This window comes from Chiroxiphia lanceolata, chromosome 1 (assembly GCF_009829145.1).
Source record: "Chiroxiphia lanceolata isolate bChiLan1 chromosome 1, bChiLan1.pri, whole genome shotgun sequence".
NCBI lineage: Eukaryota > Metazoa > Chordata > Aves > Passeriformes > Pipridae > Chiroxiphia > Chiroxiphia lanceolata.
This window is the reverse complement of record NC_045637.1, coordinates 107,463,837-107,487,704: the sequence shown is the minus strand read 5'-3', so window position 1 is coordinate 107,487,704 and position 23,868 is coordinate 107,463,837. Positions and strand designations below refer to the sequence as shown.

The following is a 23,868-nucleotide window of genomic DNA, read 5'->3' as shown; positions in this document are numbered from 1 at the left end:
TTAAAAATACATCCATTAGTTCACAATGATTTACTAATCGAACCTTCACTTTGAAGGAAGAGAAGAGCAGAATAGTAACTCACTGGAGATGTTGTTAATCGAAGGATGGCTCCGTTTTTTATTTCATTACGATTCTGAAAGAGAAAAATCCAAAGGTTTCATTGAGGACTCACATAAAAAGATGAAACATGCATTGAGCAGAATGTCATACTAAACACGCAACAGTATTTTCCCCTGTCTGCATGCAAAAGCTTCCCTCTTTCACATGTAAGCTAACAACTATACAGTATTTTCCTCACTGAGGCATATAACATTAGCTTCAAGAAATAGGTGGCTGTTGACATGATACTTAGCAAATCTGAACCCTTTCAAGAGTGACTTCATGTTTTTCAAAGTTTAGCTTCCATTGGCAACCTCTAAATATTTCTTTGAAATATACTGTCCATGGTGTCTGGCTCTGGTATTGTACATACTTGAAGAGTTTGTAAGTTTGCTGAAACCTGTCATTAAACATCTGCAGGATTTAGAATTTATCCCACTGGCTCTCTATTTTCTATAACAAGAACATGCTGACTTAAACCACTGGAACCTACCCACTGAACTCTGCCACCACGACTTTGTACTCTCCCTTAAAGTAAAAAAAGCACTGCAAGTTAGCAGTAAGCAAAGTTCAAACATGCCATAAGCCCTTCTCCTTAGCCAGCTGGCAGAAAGAGGGGGCATTAAACATTTTCCTTTGGTTAAGCTCACATAACGTGTTCAATTAAACTAAAGCTATGGGTAGATGAAAAAGCTGCCATGCCATAAGCTATGGTGTTCTCTTAACGGTGTCCTTACAACTTTGTGGTCAAAGCCCATGAGCACAGTCTTCTCCTGTGGCAAGCATAGGGGAGCCTCCCCCTCCTTGAACAAGCTACCTCCTGTTCACCACAGGCTAGGAGAATAAGGTACCTAGCACAATGAACATACTAACAGTGTATAGCGCAGTGCACAGTCACAACATCAGTCATAGTTCAGCAGCTTGTTCGTGAGCCGATACCCTAACTTGTCAAAGGAATTGGAGGAATCCTTAACAGTTTAAGAGAGAAGAGCTAATTTTGTACTGAAGACCACATTGCAAGCTTTTTGCAGACTGGTGTTTAGCCAAAAAAACCCCAGAAGGTGTATTTCTCTTCAGGCAGTTTTTCCCAAATTTATTTCCTTTTTCTTCTTCCCATTCTGACACATCTCAAATCCAAAATGCTAAAAAACAGATAAATCTCGCCTGAAATGAGGTCAAGCAGTCCCAAAATAAAACTCCAGTACATTGTCTCTTTCTTGGTATCCAAGTTGTCTGTGGGATTGGTACTAGCTACTCTCCACCCACAAAGACTTCTTCACTCTAACTGAAATAATTGAAGTGCCAGACAACACAGGGGGTACAAGGCAGAAGCTTTCTTACAGCATCTTTGCCTATATATGCAACTAATTCATTTCAGCCCTCAGCAGTCTCCTTCTGCCAGAAGAGCCTCAGGGAGGCCAGCCAGGCTGGGGCAAAGGGTGAGCAGCTAAATACAGGGTGACTTCCCACAGCAAAAACAAAGTGCCAGATTTTCTCCTCTTGTAGTAAAACAGCACCAGACCCAGCTACGTTTCATCATGTCTAAGGAATCTGTGTGAAGTGGCAATAGTGCATTTGTGTGGTTTAATCTCAGTCAGTGTTGAAACAAACTCACTTCACACAAACAGTTGTGGTGGCTTAAACTGTTACCTCCTGGATTTGTGCAACTGTATAAAAGCAATTGCTTTAGGACAGACAGTGACAATAGGCTAAATCTACATCCACCAACAGCTTAGACTAAGCCACTGGACCTCAGGTGCGTTAGGCCAGAGTATGTGTGTGCACACATATACACAGTTTTACTTGGAAGGCAGCAAATCCCAGCATGAAACAATATTAAAATCAGGGAATCAGACAACACTTGAACAACTTAAACTGTACCAATCACATTCAGAAGTTAAAGTTCACCGACATCTTTATGAAAACATTGGAGCTAATAAACAAATAGACTGTTCTTAAACATAAATAAGAGCACACACACAAGCTTATTTTTTGTAGCAGCAAAACTTTAGGCTTAAAAGTTTCTCATGTTTCCTGCTGCAATTAACATGAATTATCAAATCAGGTGTACAAATGAGTTTTTGGTTTAGCAAGTTAAGTCACTTAATCTAGGCCACAATAAACATCACTGTAAACACTCTTAGTCCACTGCAAACAAGAGGTGCTGGGCGCAGAGTAAGAAGGCAACAGAGTAGTCTCCAGAGACGTGAGGAGTTTGCTGAACAACTGAGTACTTCTACCTCCCACCTGTGTGCTTCCTTTTCCACCTGGTACGAGCTCTGGCACTGGACAGATCTATTTGTGGGTCAGTCTCACTAACCTGGCAGAAATTAGTTCCAGCAGTAAAGACGAGAGTTTTCTGTTAATAGACGCAAACAAGCTTTACAAGAGTTCAGCAACAGCGCAAATCCAAGAAAGATGGTGGGATCACATCTTTGGGAGAAGAGAAGCAGTGGATGAAAAGAGAAGAAGGGAAGTATGAGGAGGAATTATATCTTAGCTTTTTGGGAGCAGCAAGATGTCAGTCACAGCTTGAATTACATTAATTCATAGTTTCTTCAGCTGAAACCATGCTCCACAGTTTGTTCAATTACAGTAGTTTTGTCACAAACAGAAACTCTAACTCATAAAAACTTCGTCTTAATCTGATATATTCTCTACAGTGTAAATCATGCAGGTTAAAAACCAAACCTCTAATTACAGAAGATAAATTGCATAGATTGAATCTACAACCAAGCTAGCAAGGAAAAATACCTTGTTAAAAATACACTATTTCTCAGTAGTTATAGGAATTTAAAACCAAGTGGAAAAAGGGAAGCCCATAACCAGGTCAAAGTTCAGATACCACATAGGGATAAACAAGAGAAGTACTATTTTCCGGAGTAACCTTATGTCAGCAGGTTATATACAAAATATCAGAGGAAAAAGAACATGCAGAGTATTAAAAGCATCACTGGATGTTTTCTTTGGAGTCCTTCTGTTTAATCATCAAGACAAATCTGAAACACCAAAGATTTCAGACTCAAAGGTATGAAGTTTGTTAGAGCCCATAACACACAAAGCCCACGGACCTTTCATTGTGTCTGCCTCAGAGCAAGGTGGGTGTGCTTGTCCTCTACTGTAAATTCAGTTGTTGCTACCTCAACAGATAGAGAGCTCATCTTCAACTCCTGATTTAAACAAAGGCTTAAGGAAAACCGCCCACGCCTTCTCTCTGAAAGTATTCAAAGTCAAGTCTCTGACATAGCAAGCTAGCCAAAATTTGAAAAGGGTTAGCTGTTGCCCAATAAAAAAATACAATTGTGTTTATTCACTCTAAATAATGGCTTAAGCACATACCAAGAAACAGTGTATAAGCATACCATTAAGCCAAGAGGATTTCCTACATCAACTGTGTGATGCAGTAGTCAGCATGCCAGTTAATTTCAATTGCAACATTTACACACAGTTAATCCGCTTAGTTTCAGGGATGATATCCTGTGGATTTCTTTTCCAGGATAACAGAACATCATTACAGCAGCACAGCTTTGGCAATCATACTTACTAGCAACACTGCTATTTAGGACAGGGTTCACCACCACCTATGGTGGAAAAAAAAAAAAAAAGAAACAAGACAAAAACAAACAGACCCTTTTCCAAGATACTCCTGGTCTGTTTCTCAAGTGTACAGGAGGTTTGTAGCTATTGTTCATGCTGTTGTATTAGGAAAGCTTAATCCTGAGCTGTGAAGGAACTATCCAATGGTACTATCCAAAATGGCTCTAAAAAACTCCATAACAAGAAAATAGGTTTATTGTAAATGTTATCTAGGATTAAAACAGCAGTTATATTATTGGTACAAATAAGTCCCATTTGCAATATTATATCTAGCAAAATCATGGCTAGGCTTCGCAAACGAAGATTTAGGAGGCTCTATCCACATTTGTTACAAGCACGCTGGTGGTTAATGAGGTCAATACGAGATAGACATGTCCGGTTTCAAAAGGCACAGCAGAAAGACTCCTTAGGTGGTATATTCTGCAAGACACAATTCTTTCTGCGTTGTCTTTTCTCCTCAAGAGTGATCCTGCGTGTGTTCTCAAAGGCATCAGCAGCGTTATAGACAGTGTGTCTCCAGACCTCCTGATTGGAGGCCAGAGTAGACAAGTTATGGTGATCAATATGGCCAAGGCTGAGATGTTGTTTCAGGGAGTCCTTGTATCTCCTCTTCGGGGCTCCTCTCTTGCGGCAGCCGGTGGCAAGTTCACCATAAAGCAAGATCTTAGGGAGGCAGTGGTCCTTCATCCTGGAGACGTGCCCTGCCCAATGCAGCTGAGTTCTCAGCAACGTGGCCTCAATACTTGTAACTGCTGCTTGTTCTAGAACAGATGTATTGGTCACATAATCTGAGCAGTGGATGTTTAAGATTGTACAGAGGCAGCGCTGATGGAAGCGTTCTAAGAGATGCAGGTGGTGGCGGTAGATGACCCATGATTCTGATCCATATAAGAGAGTAGACAGCACTATGGCTTTGTAAGCACTGATCTTGGTACTTTTCTTCAAGTGTTTATTACGCCATACTCTTTTATGGAGTCTTCCAAAAGCACTATATGCCTTTGCTAATCTGTTATCTAACTCCCGGTCAATCTTACCATCCGAGGAGATGAGGCTACCTAGGTAATTAAACTGCTGGACTGATTTGAGCTCTGATTGGCCAATGGTGATATGGGGATGATGGAAGACTTCCTGAAGTGTAGGTTGATAGAGAACTTCAGTCTTCTTTAAGCTGACTTCCAGCCCAAAGAGCTCAGCAGCGTCTGCAAAGCAGGATGTTAAACGCTGCAGAGCTGATTCTGTGTGGGCAACAAGGGCAGCGTCATCAGCATAAAGCAGCTCCTGGACAAGATGGTTTAAGGTCTTGGTGTGGACCTTCAGTCGCCTTAGGTTGAAAAGGCTTCCATCAGTACAATATTGAATGTAGATACCATCTTGATCCTGGAGGTCTGCCGTGGCCCTTTGGAGCATCATGCTGAAAAAGACTGTGAATAGGGTTGGTGCAAGAACGCAGCCTTGTTTCACACCATTAGTTGTTAGAAAGGGCTCAGAAAGTGTATCGCCATATCTGACTTGGCCGCGCTGATCCTCATGGAGTGAGATGATCATTTTAAGGAACTTGGGGGGACATCCTAAATGTTCCAAAATCTGCCATAGACCTTTTCTGCTCACAGTATCAAAATCTAGCAAAATAGAATATAATATATCAAAGGATTATTTTATTCTAATTAGGTAGGTAATAATTCCAAGATGAGTTTTCAATCAGACAGCCAAATACTACCATGAAGACAAAGAGCATAACACAGCAGGAAGTAGAGGATACTTGGACATTTCATCTTGTGTTCATATCTTAGGACCCTCTGCCTTCTAATTCCACCAGCTGGAGCAACATGAACGTACTTGAACAGTAAACATTTCAGAAGGGATAGGCAAGGAAGGAGAGGCGGTAGGACAGCCCTCTATCTTAGGGAGTGTTTTGACTGTATAGAGCTTAGTGATGGTGACAATAGGGTTAAGTGTTTTTATAAGTAAGAATCAGGAGGAAGGCCAATGAGGAAAAATTTCTTCACAGAAAGGGTTGCCAAGCATTGGAACAGGCTGCACAGTGGTTGAGTCACTATCCCTGCAGACGTTTAAAAGAGGTGTAGATGTGGCACTTGGTGGCACAGTTTAGTGTTGGACTTGGCAGCATTAGGTTGATGGTTGGACTTCATGATCTTAGAGGTCTTTTCCAACCTAAATGATTCTACGTTTCTATTACTATCTGCCACCAGATTCTGTTCCTTCTCAAAGCTCTGCTTTAACACATGCAGGAGATTTGAATCTAGAAAGCCAGCCTCAGGCATTAACAGAGTCCACCAAATCAAGCAGAGGGATAAAGCTATGCGAATTAGCTTTAAAAAAATCTTACTGAAATAGGCAAGTTATTTATTCAGAGCTTTGCTCAAGAGACACTTTGGAAAATTTATCAGGCAAAATTGAAATTTGTTTTGCCATGTATTTGTCTTATCATTTTAATAATCTGTTATACCCAGCAAAATGCCTCAAGATGCAGTTCACTGTAACTGGTTGGAATGAAATGTTTTCTTAATATATTTGAGGAAGACCTAAAAGCATTGGTTCCTATGGGCATAGCTCACTCAGTGCTATTCTTTAGCCTTGACCAAAAAGCTTCCCTCAGACTTTTCTAACCAGCCTAAAGTATAACAGTATAACAGCCATTCTTCAGGTGTTTATATCACTAAGTAATAGATTCATTCCTATTTCCATACTGCTATTTTATTACACCTTCCTCCACATGAACACAATAACTAAAAATTAGAGCTGTGAAATACACTTTATGTTAATGACTCTATTATATTTTCAAGAGGACAAGTTTGGCCGAGTTGTAAATAAGGACAAAATGACACATAATAGAGTTATAGAGTTCATTTCTAAGTCAACAGCTTAGGAAAGAGAAGCGAAGTTCCTGTTGGCAGATCTCCCTTAAAGCAACACTGACTCAATGTGCTACACCATCCAGGAAACACTGGGGGTCATCAGAAGTGGTACTGTGCACAAGACAGAGGGTGTCACTTTGCCACAACACAAGAACTTCATGTACCCATGTGCAGGGTACTGTATGCAGTTTTGATCTTCCTATCTTTAGAAGGACACAGTAATGTGAGGGAAAATGCAGACAAAGGCAAGTGTACAATGGGCTTCAGCAGTTGCATCACAAGGCAGGGTCTCCACAGTTTGAAGGGACAAAGGACACAGGAAGGAATGTAGCGAACAAGCTGAATGCAGAACTGTTGTTATGAAACCCTGCAGTATGAGAACTTAGGGGTACTTGATGAAAGCAGTAAGGTATCAGTTTAAAGCAGATAAAGAATACACCTCTTCATTCAGCAGGCAGTGAGCTACTTGAGCTTGCTGTCACAAAAGGTTGTGAAAGCAGGTAGTATCAACAGGTTCAAGAAGAGACGAAAGAGTTGCATGGCCTTTATATGGGATATTAAATGGACTAAGTGTAGCCTCCAACACCTGTAATATAACAAATGGGAATACTGAGGAAGCATAAAGGGAGTGAAAGCCATCACTACCCTGAACAGCATTTGCTACTGTTAGAGCTGGAGGCCAACTATGAGGTTAGATATAAGATTTTGGTGATTTGATAGGGAACTTCTTAAGTTCATTTATTGTAACCAAAATGTTTAATAAGATGAAAGCTAAGTGACATAAGTAATTATCAACATTGTGCTACTTGGTATGACAGAACTGTACTCTTTTAGAAGAAATACTGATGCAATTAATCTTGTGACAAAATTCCTTTTCTGGGAAGCTGTTGGACACGGGGACAATGTCTTTTAGTTTTTCATGTTATAATTTGTTGATAAAATTTTATCAAAATTAAACAGTTTGACTGAAGTTTCTAAAAAGAGGATGTTTTCTGCATGCTGTTTATCTACCCCTATTCAAGGATCACAGAAACTAGTAAATAAACCAAGATACAGCAGTGGTGCAATTTCAGGGTATACATTAGCCAGTGCAGCTCTGCAGCCCACAAGAGGCACAATTCTGCACATACCTTTTTAGCGTGTGGGCTCCCAGCATTTCCTTCACATTGGATCTTCCAACATGCAGCAGCACAGTTAACCACCTAATCTTTAAAAAGTTACCTCTGCTCCTCCCTTTCATTCACAAAAATGAGGAGTAAAAAAATATTCCAGAGTTTTCTTTTGTCAGATCCATGACTTTAATCAACTCGCCTTCCAGCAGTAGTCACTAAGATGTTAGTGAAGCAAAGAGAATGAAGTAATGGTGAGGGAAAAGAAAGCTCAACTACCTTTTTCTCCAGCAACTCACAGTAGTATCCACTTGACTGCTACTTAAACCACATACTAAGAAAAAGACCATACTTTGCATGATTTGCTCATCTGCAGGTGGAATGATCTACAAGGACAACTTTACCAGGTACCCCTTGCTCTGCAAAGCAGCAGTGGTATTACACCGTGGGCAGACATCCTTCTGACACATTAAAAGAAGTTACAGACAAGTTATTTTTAACCTGGATCAGTTCCCCAATTCAAGCAACCACACACAGACAGTTGTACCAGTAACACGGAAGAGGTGGGCAGATAACATGCAGACCCATCATCCTCTGATAAGTTTGTTAATAAGAGCTGCACCCTGCAAAATAAACATCAGGAAATGACAAACTTAGCTGGGATCATCCTATTATTGATAAGATCATGTGGGGAAATCAGAACAGGGCACTAGTATGGACACAAAAAAAAACCCCTAACAAACAAAGGTAAGTAAGGATTTTCAAATTGAAGTAAGCTCTCCAGTGCAGTTCATCCACATTCACCCACAGCACTACTGAGGGGTCAGTCAAATTAAAACACAGTCTGCTACCATAGAGTCTTGCTTTTCATCCTCTTTCTCATTCCTACTACTGCTTTATGTGGCATAGGCAGTTGTATAACTGGTTTATCAGTCAACAAGGGAGCTAAACCAGATGAAAACTGTATCATTTTGGGGTTTGCCCAGTGTGTATGGTAAAAGACAGGAGTAAGCACTATAGTATAAGCAGGAAAGTGGGCCAGCTCTTTTTGCAAGCACCACATTTGAAACTATACTGAAACTTCAGGAGAAGCCTGCAGGTGCTTGTGTTTCTCTAATATATATATACCACTCCTAACGCCCTTTCCTGTGTCCTTCCTCTCACCCAAGAGGGACTTTAGGTAAAAACATTTCTTTTCCATTTTTGACTACAGTCGGAATTTGACAAAAAGTTTCTTCTACGTCAGCTTAAATGAGTTCCAGAAACAACTGAGAGACAGCTCACAGCTGTTAAAAAGAGCAAAGTTTCACTCCTCTTCCTACCCTTCCTTTAACTTCTTTCTTCTCTAAAGCCTATTCCTGGACATGATTCAAGAGCCTTGCCTTGTCCTTACATCAGATCAGGCAGCCTTTTTATTAAGCAAATTTAATGAATTCAAGTGGCACAAAATGATTCCCTCCCCTTGCCACCACCTTCAAAAATGGTCAAAAAATGTTGTAGCTAGCATAGATGAAGTGGCAGGATCTTCTGGGGAAGGGGAGAAGAAATCAGAACCACCCTCTTTCAGCAGTAGCCTGTGATGTTTGTTCACTGCCCTTTGGAAAACTACCCATCCAAATAGGTTGTTCTTTAAGTATAAAGAATATTTAAAGAGCATTTCTGTGTCGGCCAAACCTTACAGACAACTGTTTACTATCAGGTGAACCCAAACGGTTGTACTGTGCCTGTGGTATGCCATACTTACCTTCAAGTGCTGTAACAGAAAGACAAACCTTTTCAGAGTCTTTCCTCTCTAGTGATTGCTTGAGAGGTAAAATGACAAAATTAATTAAAGAAAATAAATATCTATACAGCTTTTTTAGAAAACTCTCGATCCATCTCATCAGCCTTGATGTGCAACTGAGGAACTAAATAGAAGATTGTCAAACCTTTTTAAAAAGGAGGTAAGAAAAAGAATTAGGCTGTTCATGTTGGGTCCAGGAAGTATAACAGGTTGACAGGACACAGTTATTTTCTTTGGAAAATTTACTATAAACCAGAAGTCCTACAAAATGAGTCCTAAAGACTAGAACTAATTTGCTAAGAGAAGGATGACCACTACCCACTGTTCTTGAAATCAGTCTCAATGAAGCAGGATTGAGAGTGATTTAGTATATGGATACTCAAGTTATACTTCTGCTCACTGGGAAAATAAACTGGTGTCCACCACTTTTTACTGGAGTTCACAGGGCAGTATTACCCAGGATTTGCCAAGCAGGGAGGAGCACAGCCACTCTGACTCCTTGTGCTGCCCTTACTGCAGGGACTTTCTGCAGGGCTGTGCAGGTGCCCCAAAATAGTAAGAAATCTGTGAATATGAAGGAAATACCATGTCTTATCTGTGGCGGAGAAAAGGGAAAGCTGGGCATAGTTTGATCCAGGTCAAATCTATCATTTAGGTAGCATTATTAACAAATGCATTATGAAGAGTAATGCAAATTGGCAAATGAAACAGTTCACTTAAGACATTTCTTCAGTTTCTAGTCTTCCTGCTACTTCTCATTCTCAGTTGAAGCAACTGGTCCTTCAGTGAATCAGAAACTTTCAACTCAATGAAATTCAATCAATCAGTGAAACAGATGAATACGAAAATGTAAAAGAACAAAAATCAAAAAGCCCCAACCCTACAAGTGGCTCACTTCTTGCCCTGTCATTTGCATACACTCCCACACAGGGAGCCTATAATGGCATGCTGGAATTTCACATGAATATATAATTACAGGTTGTGTTCAGCAAAAAATAGGTCACAAGCAAAAGCACCTTTGAGAAAGGACAAGCACCAGAAACTTCACCCAGGCTCTCAGCTTTGGGAATATGGGGGTAAAAGGATGTCCCATTTGCAAACACAGTGCAAAGACAAGTAAAGACAACAAAAGGAAGGTAGAGGCAGCTCTTCTTGCAAAACAGAATTAAAAATCTCCCCAAATTAATGAACTCAGTGTCTGCTTTCCTCCACTTTAAGCAATAAGATTGAAAGGGAAATGTGGGAGATAGGAAAGAAGAAAAAAAACCCACAGGGAGTCCTCAGAGGCATCAGATGTAAAAAAATTGTGACAATAAAAATGGACTGTAGTCAATAGACAGATGAATGCCTTTGCACTTAAAAGATAATATGAAAAAATGTCACCACTTTCAGCACTGTGTCCTGACTATAGTTCAGCACTGGCCCACAAAGCCCCTCAGCCCTTTATTCCTGATAGTTGCTCAGGTGCCTCCAGCAGTGAAACCAGCTTGAACACCATTCTTCCACAACCACACACCGGATCCACAAATGGATCTAGAGGAGGCCATGGCCTGCAAGACCAAAGGTGAGCAGGGATAAGGGACCAGACATAGCCACCAATGTGCTTCATGAGCCACCTGAATGTCTGTCCCTGGATTCCTAGGATTGCCAGCAGAGGAACACAGCAAACAGTCATCCAAGCTGTGGTTTTCAGCCCAGGAACATACGCAGCACAGAAAATTTTACAGGCATTTTCTACTCTTCATATAGCTTTTTTTTTTTTTCTAAACCTGAGCTTGCCCAGGCTATAGTGTTCCTGAGTTATTATGCCTGATGTACACAAGCATCTAATTCAGGTACTACCTTGACAGACTGAAGCAAAGGTGACTTTTTAAATACCTATTTTATAGTATCTAGCACATCCTGATTCAAAAGTCAGGCTTTTAGATGTTTGACCTACCAAAGAAATGCCCCTCCACAATAAGCAAGGCCTTTAGAACACCACACATCTATTAACGTAACTAAAAATCAATTACTCTGTGATCAAAACACCAGATAGACTTGATCTTAGGCCTTATGCCTGCTTAGTTTTCTTCTTCACATAACCTCTTACTTTACTTCTCTCATTTTTACAAAAAAAAGGCTAAAATATATAATTAATAATTTCCACTGCATTTTCAGGGGCACAAATATAGCCAAACCAGAACCCCAGAGGCAGCAGACCAAACTGGATCTGCTGTGATAAGCCCGATCTCTAGTAGAAACCCTGGCTAACTCAAAATTTGTTAAAAGACTGCCCTTATGCTGCCTGAAGGAGTTATTGCTACTCCTATAGAGGCATTTTTTCCAAAAAGTACAGAAAAAAAAAAAAACCACAGAATTGCTTGGTTGTTGTTTTTATTTATGTACAGTGTAAGTGAGAAATACAGGTCAGCTACAAAAGATAGAGTTCTGCATTTGACAACCAAAACACAGGTGCGCTGTTTGCCACCCAAAACCAAAACTACAATCGTAAGCCATGTAACATTTGTAACATTTTCACTTCAAAGTTTCTTGTTACTTTGTACAAGAATTTCTTAATTGCTTTTCTTTCTGGCAACTTTAAACATGGGGATGTTTTAAAGAGGCATCTCAACCTGGAAGGCAGTCTCTGCAGAGAGACATGAACTAAAGGTAATGTTATCTGCATACGTACAGACATACAATTCACCTTTGAAAGCAATGAAAAAAATTTACTTATTGGAAGCTGTCACTGTAACAAAAAAAGTTCTGCTCGTGTCATTCAGTAAGAGGCAGATTAAAGCAATATGGTCTTTAACTATTAAGTGTTGTAACTTCATTGAAGTGCATATGTTTGTCCTCATGCCTGGTGATTTTCACGTTTTAATTCAGGAAGCAACAACATCCTATTGAATACAAATGAGGGAAAGTATGTCAAAGGGGTGATGGCCTATATAAGCCTCTCTTTATAACTATCCAACAAGCAGTGATAAACAGTGAACAATATCTAATGAAAGTCACAGACATCTGAGTAATTCTGGTGGCATTTAGAGCTCTTCTCTCTTATTTATGTGACTCAGAGTCAGACATTCTGCATATTTTCAGTAGGGAATAAACAAACTCAAAGTTCTCTCTGCAGTACAATCCAAAATGTCCTAGAAGACCATAATTTTCCACCCTTACTGCAAGTTAAAGGCAGCCAAAAGCCATTGGACTGCCTTATGTGGAACAGAAAACATTTCTCTTCTCCAAAGCTTCAGGATCCTATCCACCAAAAGTGGAAGTAAAGACTGGAATATTCCCCGAATTGCATCAGGACAAATGCCTCCAACAGGCTGGAGTATTCACTCAGTCCTGGCTTCTTGGAAATACTCACTGTATAATCAAGGTTTAAACACGGACAGTAAAGTTCAGTCTGCCTTATTGGAAAACTGTCACCATTGAGGGCAATTAGCAAAACAGCCTCAGTATTTAATTTGGGTGGAGGTAAAACACAGCAATCAGTAATTACTTTGACAGGTTTCCTTGTAGTGGCCTTTGAAGTGTCTGTCAACTGAAACTTGAAAAGAAAGGAGAGGGAAAAAAAACATCAGACCACCACACAAGCAAGCAAAACAAAAGTCACACATTGAGAAGGTTGCCTGGTCTGTTACCAAAAAAAAAAAAAAAAAAAAGCACAGCACTATCTTATGAGCAACTGCTCTTGCTATCTTGCTAAATTTAGTCCTTCCAAGTGCTTAACTATGCCTAAGTTTCTTTTATTTCTTGGGTGCAGGTAAGAATTACAGCAGGACAAAACTTAGTTCACGTCTCAGTTATATTAGCAAATCCTAAAGAACCGTAAAATGCAAAACAAACTCAAGAGATCCGTCTGCTTAAAAGCCAGCCAAACTAAACTGATAAGAAGGTAAGCAAGAGGCACCTATACCTATATAGTTGAGCTCATGCCTATTTAGTTCAAAATCCACTGAGGTTATGGAATTTCCATGCAGAAGGTTTTAAATAATGCTCTTCTCCCATTGCTTAGAAAGTGTACCTCTGAGGTACTACATGTACACTCTTACAAACAATCTTTTTTTGTAATTTCAGCAATTTTATCAGTAATGCTAGGAATGAATGTTCTGCTTGGTCCCATTCAGATGAGCGTGTCCCCACATATTTGGATAAGACATTCCATTTTTATTACAGCTACAGCTATTTCATTACACTCTGCTAAAATCATTGCATCACTTGATGAATCATCTATTGCCATGCTACCTGGGGACCAAAAAAATAAGCCAACAGAACATACAGAACTGGGAAAGGACAAGACAGCAGGCAGGAAGGAACAGCAAATACTATACAGTCACTGAAACTTATTTCTACCTGATCAGTCAAAAAAGAAAGTGAGATGCAATGAAGGTCTCCTCAGACTTCAAAGAGCACTTTATGTTTTAAATATTTCAATTTCCTGTACACCACTTGTTAGCAGAATACTAAACACACACAAATAGCAAAGTCAAAGGGGTTCGTGCTCAAGTCTCAAACACACATTCAAACTCTTCTGGCTTCTCCAAAATCAAAAGAAATCAGTTAAAAATCATTAAGTCAGGTTTCCCAGTATCAACTCTCCCACTGACATTGCATTATGGAAAAAAATTTTCATGTATTTTAATTTAAAATAAAGTATTGTGGCAAACATTTTTATAGGTTATGCAAGAATTGCATTGAATGATTTACCCACCTTCTCTGTGATGTAGAAATTAGAACTATCAGCATGCTGCAGTGCAAATTGATCATGATTTGCAAGAGACCACCTTAGAAATATGAAAATAAATTAATCACAAAATAAATCTTAATAATTCAAAAAGTACCCTTCACATAATTTTATTATGACCAAACGAGCACTTGTCATTCCTATGTATTTCTCATACTTTTCCATAGCTTTCCATGATGAGTTCCATGAAGATAAAAGCATGTTTACAAACGGAAAACTTTAGTACAAATACATCCTATTGATTGTTGTTTGCAGTAAGCAAGATAAATCACTAAAATGGACCAAAAAAAAAATAATTTGCAGTACCAGGATTTTATGCTACCTTATACAATACCCAACACATATATTATTAAGTTGATACATTACATTACATGTAAAATATCACCTTTTTAACTCAGCAGCAATTTGATATATTTATAAACTATATATATATAAACTATATATATATATATAAACTAGTTTCTCCTGTGCAGTAGCACTTGCTTAAAACAGCTTTTTTTATTAACATACTAAAGCAAGGTATTTGCCTTAGCCAATTATTAGTCTATATTGCAGAATTTGCAATTAACATTTTAGTTTCATATGAACTGTCACATCAACTGGATCAGCTTACAGCACCCACTAGACTAAGTGCTCAAAAATCCAAGCCAGAGGCTTTAGTCCCTTAACCCACGAACTGCAGGAAACCACAAGCGTAAAGTGAGTGGGTACAATGCAGGAAGGAAACAAACAGTCTAAATAAGAGTCACCCACATGATGGAGCTGCTTTGTTAGGAACCTCATCTTGCAAGCAACTGATCCAAAATACACTGCAAATTCGAATTGGAAGACAGAACAACAAGATTTAAGAAACTAATGACTAGTCATTCAAGATATCTAGATTTTCTTGGGAAAAAATTATCTCCTGATTAGTTTAATACTTCCAAAAGTACAGTACAGTAAGTAGTATATGGCAGAACTTACCCATCACAGACTTCTTTTATTATTGAGGACAGTGGCTTTTTCTGGTTAATGAAAAAAAAGAAAGAAAAAACAAAATTACCAAGCTAGAATATCTCTGAGCTCTTAAAATATGATTTCAAAGCCAGTAACTGTAAGAAACAAAACAAGTTAGTAGTATTTCATTTTCTGTTTAACATAAAAGTTTGGTAGGATCCCAAAAGTTTCTGCTGCTTTTGGTCCGGTAAACAGCAATTCTACACATATGCATGATGACATTATCAGTCCTTTTTGTCAACCTTTGCCCATATGACACAAACCCAGCTTCTCAACTGACAAATCAAAGGGTCTTTTGTGTACACTGCATCTCATTATCCAACAGAAACAGAAGATTTAGATATCAACACAAACATTTTCCAGGAATGACAGCTGAAGCAAGAAGACATTCAATATTTTTAAACCTTCTTTTGTCCCTTTCAGATATGGTGATATGATGACAGTAATCCTCTCTCTTAAGTACACACATGCAGGTTCCTCTCTGATAAAACACCAGCTGGAAGGTGTTAAGATCCCAGATGTATCAGTTCTGCTTTATTCTCTACATCTGTGGACATGAGCATTTGAACTGACTGAAAAGAGCTCTCTTGCTTTGGGTCCCAAAATAGAAAAAAAAAAAAAAAAAAAAAACCAACCAAAAAAACCAACAGTCTAGCCTGGTGATGTTGCAATGCTTTGAACTTTGTTATAAACACAGGGCGCACACACAAGTGTTTTTAGAAGATTTCTGGCTAAAAGAAAACACACTTTTATATCCCAAACATAGATGAAGTTGCATGGCAAAAAGAAACACACTGAACTTCACCAGCTGTATGACTACTGAGCCTTTTTTTTTTTCTAAGACTGGATGACTGCACAATGTCACACAGATCTGCTGCTTCACAAAAATTTCCCAAATCATCTAAACAGTATAGGATCCCCCTCTCTAGTAACTTCCAATAATGACAGTTCACTGAATTCTTAAAAAGCAAATAAAACAAACAAAATACAAAAAAACCCATCGTAAACCCAACCATAAGCCAATACTGTAGTCAAAACAAGCTGTTTCCCTTTAATTTTTATAGGAAATTATTAGTCTAAAAATTAACTCGGCATATGGGTGCATTATGTGGAGGAAGAATTATTTTTCCCTTCAATTTGTTTTCTGTATTGCATCACTGCATAGACAGAAAACTAGAGACAAGACTCCCTGGTCAGGTCAGGATCAGGGAAAGATTTGTTATTTTATAGTCTAGTCAACTAAGCCAGTATATAAACAGGCAAAAACATAACACAAGACCATTTTAATCAAACTTGAATTAAAGCACCTGCTGAAAGGATTCTGTTTCTGCTTGCCATAGTGTCTCAGTCCTTGGTTTCCATCCTTCCCCTTTCACCGTTATTACTATTTTCACATGAAAACCCAAGATGATCCACACCAGGGAAGCTATTCAAACTAAAAACTGGCTAGTAAAAGGGGAAAAAAAAGTATCAGTTTTCGCCAGGACCAATTTCCTGATCTGCCTTGCTATGTACCTAAATGACTAGCAAATACCAGCACATGGGAGAAAAGGCAGAAGTGTGAAACTGCTCCATTCTGCAGCAGTTAACATGTCCCTTCTCCACAGCAGCTTCTGTCTGTTGTGCTGACTCAGCTCTTTGTGCAGCTCTATCCACACTGTGAAGCAGATCAGGCAGTTCACGTGAGATAGAAAGTGTTGGGTTTGCCCCCCACAGTTTTTTCGACTGATCAGTTCCTCAGTCTGGATTACTGTATCATTACAGGCAGCTGCTTTGACCTGTTGTCCTCCTTCATAAGGGTTTTTTCAGCTTCTGCAATCCTGTGAAAGCAATCCCTGCTTCCAACTGTTCTCTTCCCTCTACTGTTCCCCAAAAAAAGAAAACCCCATTTTTTGGGAGGGATAGAGGGGGGAGCATATGTTTATCTGGAGCTGGTTAACTCCAGTTTGCCATCCAGCACGTTTGCCAGCCTGTAGGTAAACTATTGCCAGGCAGAGCACACAGCTCTGTAGGCTGCATGCCCTTCTCCTCCAGATGCTACTGTGGGTCCTGTTTTGATATTTCCATATTTTGACAAAATTTTATCTGGGTTATTAATTCCTTTTATAAAGTAAACATAAATCATCTAGCAGATTCAATACAATGGAGGACAAAAAGAGTAATTGCCTCTCTTCCCCATTATTTCCCACAGGACCTATAGTTTCCCATTGGAAACTATGACAAAAAGACACTGTAATAACCAAACTTAGCAATAATATAAATACTGGGAAGACTGGATAAATTACTTTCCAAATCATTATTTTGGTACTTCTAAATTTTCTACACCATCAGCTTTTATGTCATTTGTCAATCCTATTAATCTCCTTTCCCCTTTGCCTATTCTATACCACATTTGCATTATTATATGGCATTTGAGACTAAAAACTTGGGAAAAAAAACCCCAAACATAAAAACCCCACAACAAGTCAATTAGAACCTGTAAGGAACAGTTAAAAAAGCAACAAATAGATCCTCAATAATAAAAACTATTAACAATATTAACATCAGCTTCTTATGGTACAGCTTTGCCCTCCTATGACACTACTGCTATGGCACTGATGTGACTAAGCGTAATTCCTGATGAGAAAAATCAACAGGATAAAAAAGGTGGAACTCTTCTGGGATACAGAATTTGCAATTAGTGATCTGATAACACTTTACAAATTAATAAATGTAAAATAAATACCACCACAATGCTAATAAGCTGCTGCTCCTAATAATCCTTTGGGCTGCACTCCCTCTACACGTAAGTCTCCAGACAAAATTCTTTCCGCTTCTCTACCAGGCAGACAAATTGTCAGTAGCACACTGTTCACAGCTGCAAGTGGGATGACACTGAAAGCAGGCAGTGGCTGCTATGATTCCCTCTGCCATCACCCAGGAAGAGCCTGGTTGGCAAGCACAGGCTGTGGGAAGACTCTGGGCCGGTAGCACTCCGAGCTGACAGCAGCAGCAGTCCTGCCACCCTGCCTGTGCACAGCCAGGCCTCCTTGCCAATAAAACCCTTCTTTGCTCTGGGAGTGACAGGCGGACGAGCGACCAGCTCCTGCGGCGGCCCCTTCCCAGTCAGTTCACAGCCACCTCCAGAATCCCTTTCGCAGTCCTGCTAGTGAAAGCTGCAAGACACGTAACTATGTTTGGGTAGCAGTGAATGGACACGACTTTTTACTGCACGTATAGGAATGTAGCAGTACTAGAAGACAAAGAAAAGTGAGCTGTTATATTTTCTTTTTTTCTTTTTGAACCATGAAAAATGAGGTAAAAGTCTATCTCCATTCTCTGCAGAGTACATCCACTTGGCAGGCTGTTCAAAGACATTTCCCCCCCCCCCCCGGCTCTAAATATTTGCCTGATGTTAAAGAGAACAGATTTGAAGGCTTTGTTACCTTAATCTTAATAAAATTATGTATAAGGAAAATTACATATCTCTGCTGCACTTACAGTTCCAAAAAGTCAAATTTACCTTATTAGTCAATGTACTTCAAAGAATTCCTTACAATCAGTCCAAAAATATTTCAAATATTTTTCTGCACAGAAATTTTTTGTGCTAGCATATTTTGGTTTTGTTTTACTTTTTGTCACCATGTCCTCTCCTAGACTAGTGTGAATGAAGTGTACTTTTACACATGCTGAGATGCTCATTTAAAGCTCTAAGAAGACCAGACTGTAGCTTTAATGCACAAAATAACAGAGATCAAAGAAAACCTTGTGCTCTCTACAGGAGATGACCTCTTCAGCTGACTTATCACAGTATCTGCACTGAACACATTGGTTAGTACAAAATTATTTTCCTAGGGTAGGTATTAAATTGATAGCTGAAATCAAGTGGGAAATGACAAGGGGGCATTATGGCCTTGCAACTTACAGATCTGCACAAAAGGGGAGAATCCTGACAATGATACAGAGCATAGGCAGCACTGGAGCTAATGTGAATTTATGCACCTGGTAAAGGTTTATGTGCATTGACTGGTTAGCACAGGTGTCCGAGATGCTGGCTAGCTGTATCCCTAATGACATTCACCATGCAGTAATACCTAGTCACTCCTTCTGTGCTCACCTGCATGTGTCTCACATCATGTCTACAAGTTTTGTGTTCTAAGATGCACACAGATCCCTAACTCTGTCTTCTTGAGTACCTGCTCTTGTTACTTTTGCAACATTTGGTAGCACTTCTAAAGTAACTTGCAGAACAGAGACTGAGATTTCCCACTTCAATTTCCTCACCCGTTTCATCCTTTCATGCCTATATCTATGGAGGACCCACAGGGAACCAGTCACCAGGAAGTACAAAGCACAGGCGTGCCAGAGTGTAGGCTACGTGAGTCCAGGCCACTGTTTTGTTCTGGAGAAGTCACAGGATGAGCAAAAGAAAGCAAAGAATATCCAGTATGCTAGTGCTGACCAAGCCCTAGGTCCAGTTCAAGCCACCAGTATACCAACTTGGGTTTAAAGCACTTCTAGATCAAATAGCAAGTGTGTGTGTACGTGCAATGGCAAACTGTAAACAGGACAGAAGCCTAAATCTGGGCAGAAACCTGTGTTGTACGTGCAGTTCTGATATACTTTGATCGTGCTATACCAGAAAATTGTATATAGGTTTATTTTAGGCCAAGTCTGATTACCTTTCCTTTCCACATGGCTAAGAGAGATTAATTGCTTTTTCTTTCCTTAAAGTTTGTTTGTTGGGTTGTAGTTTCTGGGTTTTTTGGATCATGACTGGGACATCACTCTCCCCATCTGACACCTTTTAACCACAGAAGTAACAAGAAAACAGTTAGCCCTTGCTGTCTTCAAGCCTATCACCAAAAAAAAAAAAAAGAAAGAAAAAAAAAGTGCAGATGCAGCACATCTGTTAGTGGGAAACACTCAGCATTAAGAAAAAAAAAAGGTATCTGTGCTTAAAACAGAATTTCAAGCCAGTAAACATACCATTTTGTCTTATAATTAATGCTATCATTCTACTAACAAATCCTTCAGTGCAAAAGTCTTTTTAATGGCTACAAAAAAACCCAGAAAAACACCTCTTTTCACAATCAGTGGAGGCTTCGTCTGTTACTGTCATGCACAAGAGCCCACAGAATTAGAAGTAGGACTGTCTATTGGCAAACAACAGATGCCAGGACACCTGGATCCTTCACTCACTACTTCACTGTTTTTTCATAGTGTAAGAGGCAAGGTCTTCTGTAAGGTGGAAGTACTGGAGTGCTTTGGATTCCAGCCTCCTCAACCTGCTCTAAACTTTAGGAATCACCTCTCTCCATTGACTACAATGGAGTTTCGGTTAGACCAGACTTGTTAATTAATCATCAGGCATCTGTAAAAGATGAAGGAGAGGATTTCCCTAACTCAGGGGAGCACCAGAGAGAGTGAATACCTGAGAACACCGACACCTCAATGCTGTAGTAACAGATACCATAAAACCCAGCCAAGGTCTGGTCAACAACACGCAGTTTTGTCAGTGCAGCATCACAACCCAGGGCAGGAAACATTCACACCCCAGAGTCAACAGGCAAAATCCTCAACAAGTGCAGCTGCTGACGAGAGAGCTTTTGTCAGCTTAGTTCTCAGCTCTTAAAGTGGTAGCTTTAACACGTCAGTAGTAACATTTTGGTATAAATATAGCAGTTGGGGTTCTGCAGAGAGTACAAGATGCAGGGAAGCCCAGGTATTCATGTCCTCTCCCACTTCACTCTCAGCTGCAGCTTCCTCAGTTACTCTCTTCTCACCTCCAAAGAGATCCTCACTCTGCATTTCACCAGATCTAAGGATTGACTCACAGATCATATGTTTAGGATGTTACAGTGACTGTACAACAAGGAAGCAGCAAAATATAACATTATTAACAAAAAAACTCAAATAAACAAGACACCCAAACAAACAAAAAAAAACCCAAACAGAATTTTACAGATAGTTCTTACTCCTCATCTAGTGTCCTAACAAGCCATAACATTTCCTGTTTCCTCAAATATAAATAGGGACACCAAAAACTCCCAGTCAAGAGTACTGGAAAGTTACAAAGCACCTATGGATCTTCAGCTGTGGGTTACAGCATGTTTGGATGCAATATACTTGAACCACATATTGAAATACAGCTAAAATACAGTTTAAAATACAAACCAGGGCTTTAAGATGTGGTTCTTCACACAACCTACTAAGAGAGCACACTGTTGAAGACTGAATGAAGAAACCCCAAACCTACAGCTCATTATTGACACACTGCTGTCCTATCAGGGTAGAAATTTCTAAATGAAGCCACAAAAAAATTTATACAATGGGATTTTTAGTATTAGTTTCTCTTGTACTACAATCTTGGATTTCTATAAGGAGACTACAAGTGAATCCTAAAGTGCACCTGGATACTCCAGCTGGCCAGAATGTGAATTAATTCATTGGTAAGTAACTCCAGGAATCTGGTCATTACACATTTCCTTTAGATACAGCAGAATTAACTTAAGAGATGAGACACCTGCTGATTCTTAAAAAAATGTATGGATGCAACAATCTTAAAGTCATGTTTAGCCTTCATATTGAAAATGCCATCAGTTGGAGGCAGTAAAATTCAGGCTCCAATGGGGAGGTTCTGGCTAGCACTATAGAGCTAGCAAAATCAGAGACAGGAAGAAAAAAAAAAAAGAGACAAACCAAACCAAACCCAAAACCAACCAACCAAAAAAACCCCACAAGCCCACAAAAATCAAGGACAGAATTAACAAAGTGTTTTATCTCTTTCCTAAAATATTATTTCCTGAACTTCCTTTATGTTGGAGATCAGGAACACTGGGACACTATTTCTACAGGACTTTAAGTATAACCTGGCTCTACTTGCACATCTATTTAACAACAAAATATATATATATATATATTACTGTCTACTGCATTTAAGTTTCTTAACCTAGAAAATAGCACCAAGTAGAAAGCATAAATTGTATCCATCAGACTACAATTCACTACAGTTTTCAAATTATTTACCCCTCCCTTTTACAATTTCTAACCTTTCTCCACAGCTATTTCCTCTTCCACCTATTAAGCTTTGCTGCAGTATCTGTATTAAACAGAAGTAGTAAGACAGAATTTTTATGTATTTTTCAGTGATGAGGTTCCAGCCACACACTACAGGACACGAGTTCACAGTCTTGAAAGACTCCAACCAATCAGTGGGAAAATGGCTTTGGACAAGACAGACTACTGAAATGTTAAATGTGACAATAACATTGCCCTTTTTATCCAGGATGGCTGGCTGCCACCACATCAAAGAACTGGAGGTCTAATGATGAATACTCCAATGCCACAGTTCTGTAAGAAAAGAAATTATATTTTCCAAAATCTATTGCTTTTAACAATAATTGGTATATGATGTTAACAAAGCACTATACAAGTGTGTTAGTGCACTGAATTATAACCAATGCACTAAAATATCTGGATTATTGTTTCCAAGGTTATTCTTGCTGTTGAACAACTTTTAAAAAATAAATAAAAATAAAAAATTGAGACCTTTCATTAGTCCAACAAAGAAAATGAAAAAAACCCCCCCACATTAAGATAGTGAGTACAATTTGCTTACCAATTCTATTAATAATCCCTGATGGCAACAAAATTGCAAGTACTAGAAAACTATCAAATATTTTCACTATATTTATATGCCAGTTAGCATCTGCTTGAACAGTTTCATCTTTGATTTTGTCAAGCTGAAATATGACAGGTACAAGGAGAAATAAAACTCATTTGATGATTGTTAGCATCTGTTTAGCACCTAAAAGTTGATTTTATGTAAGCCTTACCTTTAGCAAATTGGGTTAAGCTACCTGACTGTTTTTCAATTATTTTTGAATAGGTAACCACCTTTTGGCTCATCTATCTTTGAGTAAGTCCTCCATCAGCAGCAACCAATATCCTCCTTCAGAATGGCTGAGATACAGCTGCAGAGGCCGAACTCAAGCACTAACTCTCTTCTTCAATCTGACAGAAAGGAGCTGCTGCTCCAAGCAAATCCAAGCAAGGAACACTTCTGTAAGTCAGTGAAGATTTTTTTTTTTAAATTTTTTTTCTCTCCCCACAAGCTACTTCATAGTCCTCTCTCTTCAAATAGCTGAGATCTTGTAAGCTGTTAAAGGCACTGACATTTCCCTTAACTACTCTAAACTCAGGATGTGCAATAACATTGGAAATCTTTACAATATTCATACCAAAAAGCATTACTAGTTACAGCTACTGCAGCACCATTACACTTTCTGGGTAAGAGTTCATAAAAATTTGCAAGTTTGTGGGAAGGAGACAAGAGACCCTCTCTTCCTTCATCCTCTCAGCACTAAACCCCTTGATTTTGTGGGAGTCAGAGTCTGGAGCCATAATGAAGCACAGGGAGTAACACTTTACGGTACGGCGAGACATCAATATCCCTTTCTTCTTCACCACTTGAATGATGCTGGTGCTCACTAATATTGCATATGTTTAGGTTTGTATCAGTACACTGCTATTACTAGTGACAGCACTTGCAGAAACCAGCTATTCTTACTCTACACACATGGCAGAAGCGATGCACCACTTTCTTTTCTCTAATTAAGAATTTCACAATCCTTTTTGAACTACAATTCTCCTCACAGTTTGAGAAACACTGTACTGAATCAATTAACAAT

General features: G+C 39.2%; 1 protein-coding gene across 2 annotated transcripts in view; it reads right to left on the bottom strand.

Moving 5' to 3' along the window:
* The window catches only part of ELMO1 (engulfment and cell motility 1), a 315,735-nt gene that overhangs the window by 234,750 nt on the left and 57,117 nt on the right, over positions 1-23,868 (bottom strand). For both annotated transcript variants that reach the window (XM_032700433.1, XM_032700439.1), the window contains exons 4-6: positions 15,164-15,204; positions 14,168-14,240; positions 84-134 (exon numbers count right to left, since the gene is read on the bottom strand). In XM_032700433.1, the coding sequence (XP_032556324.1) occupies positions 84-134; positions 14,168-14,240; positions 15,164-15,204 (165 nt within the window). The remainder of the gene's footprint in view (positions 1-83; positions 135-14,167; positions 14,241-15,163; positions 15,205-23,868) is intronic.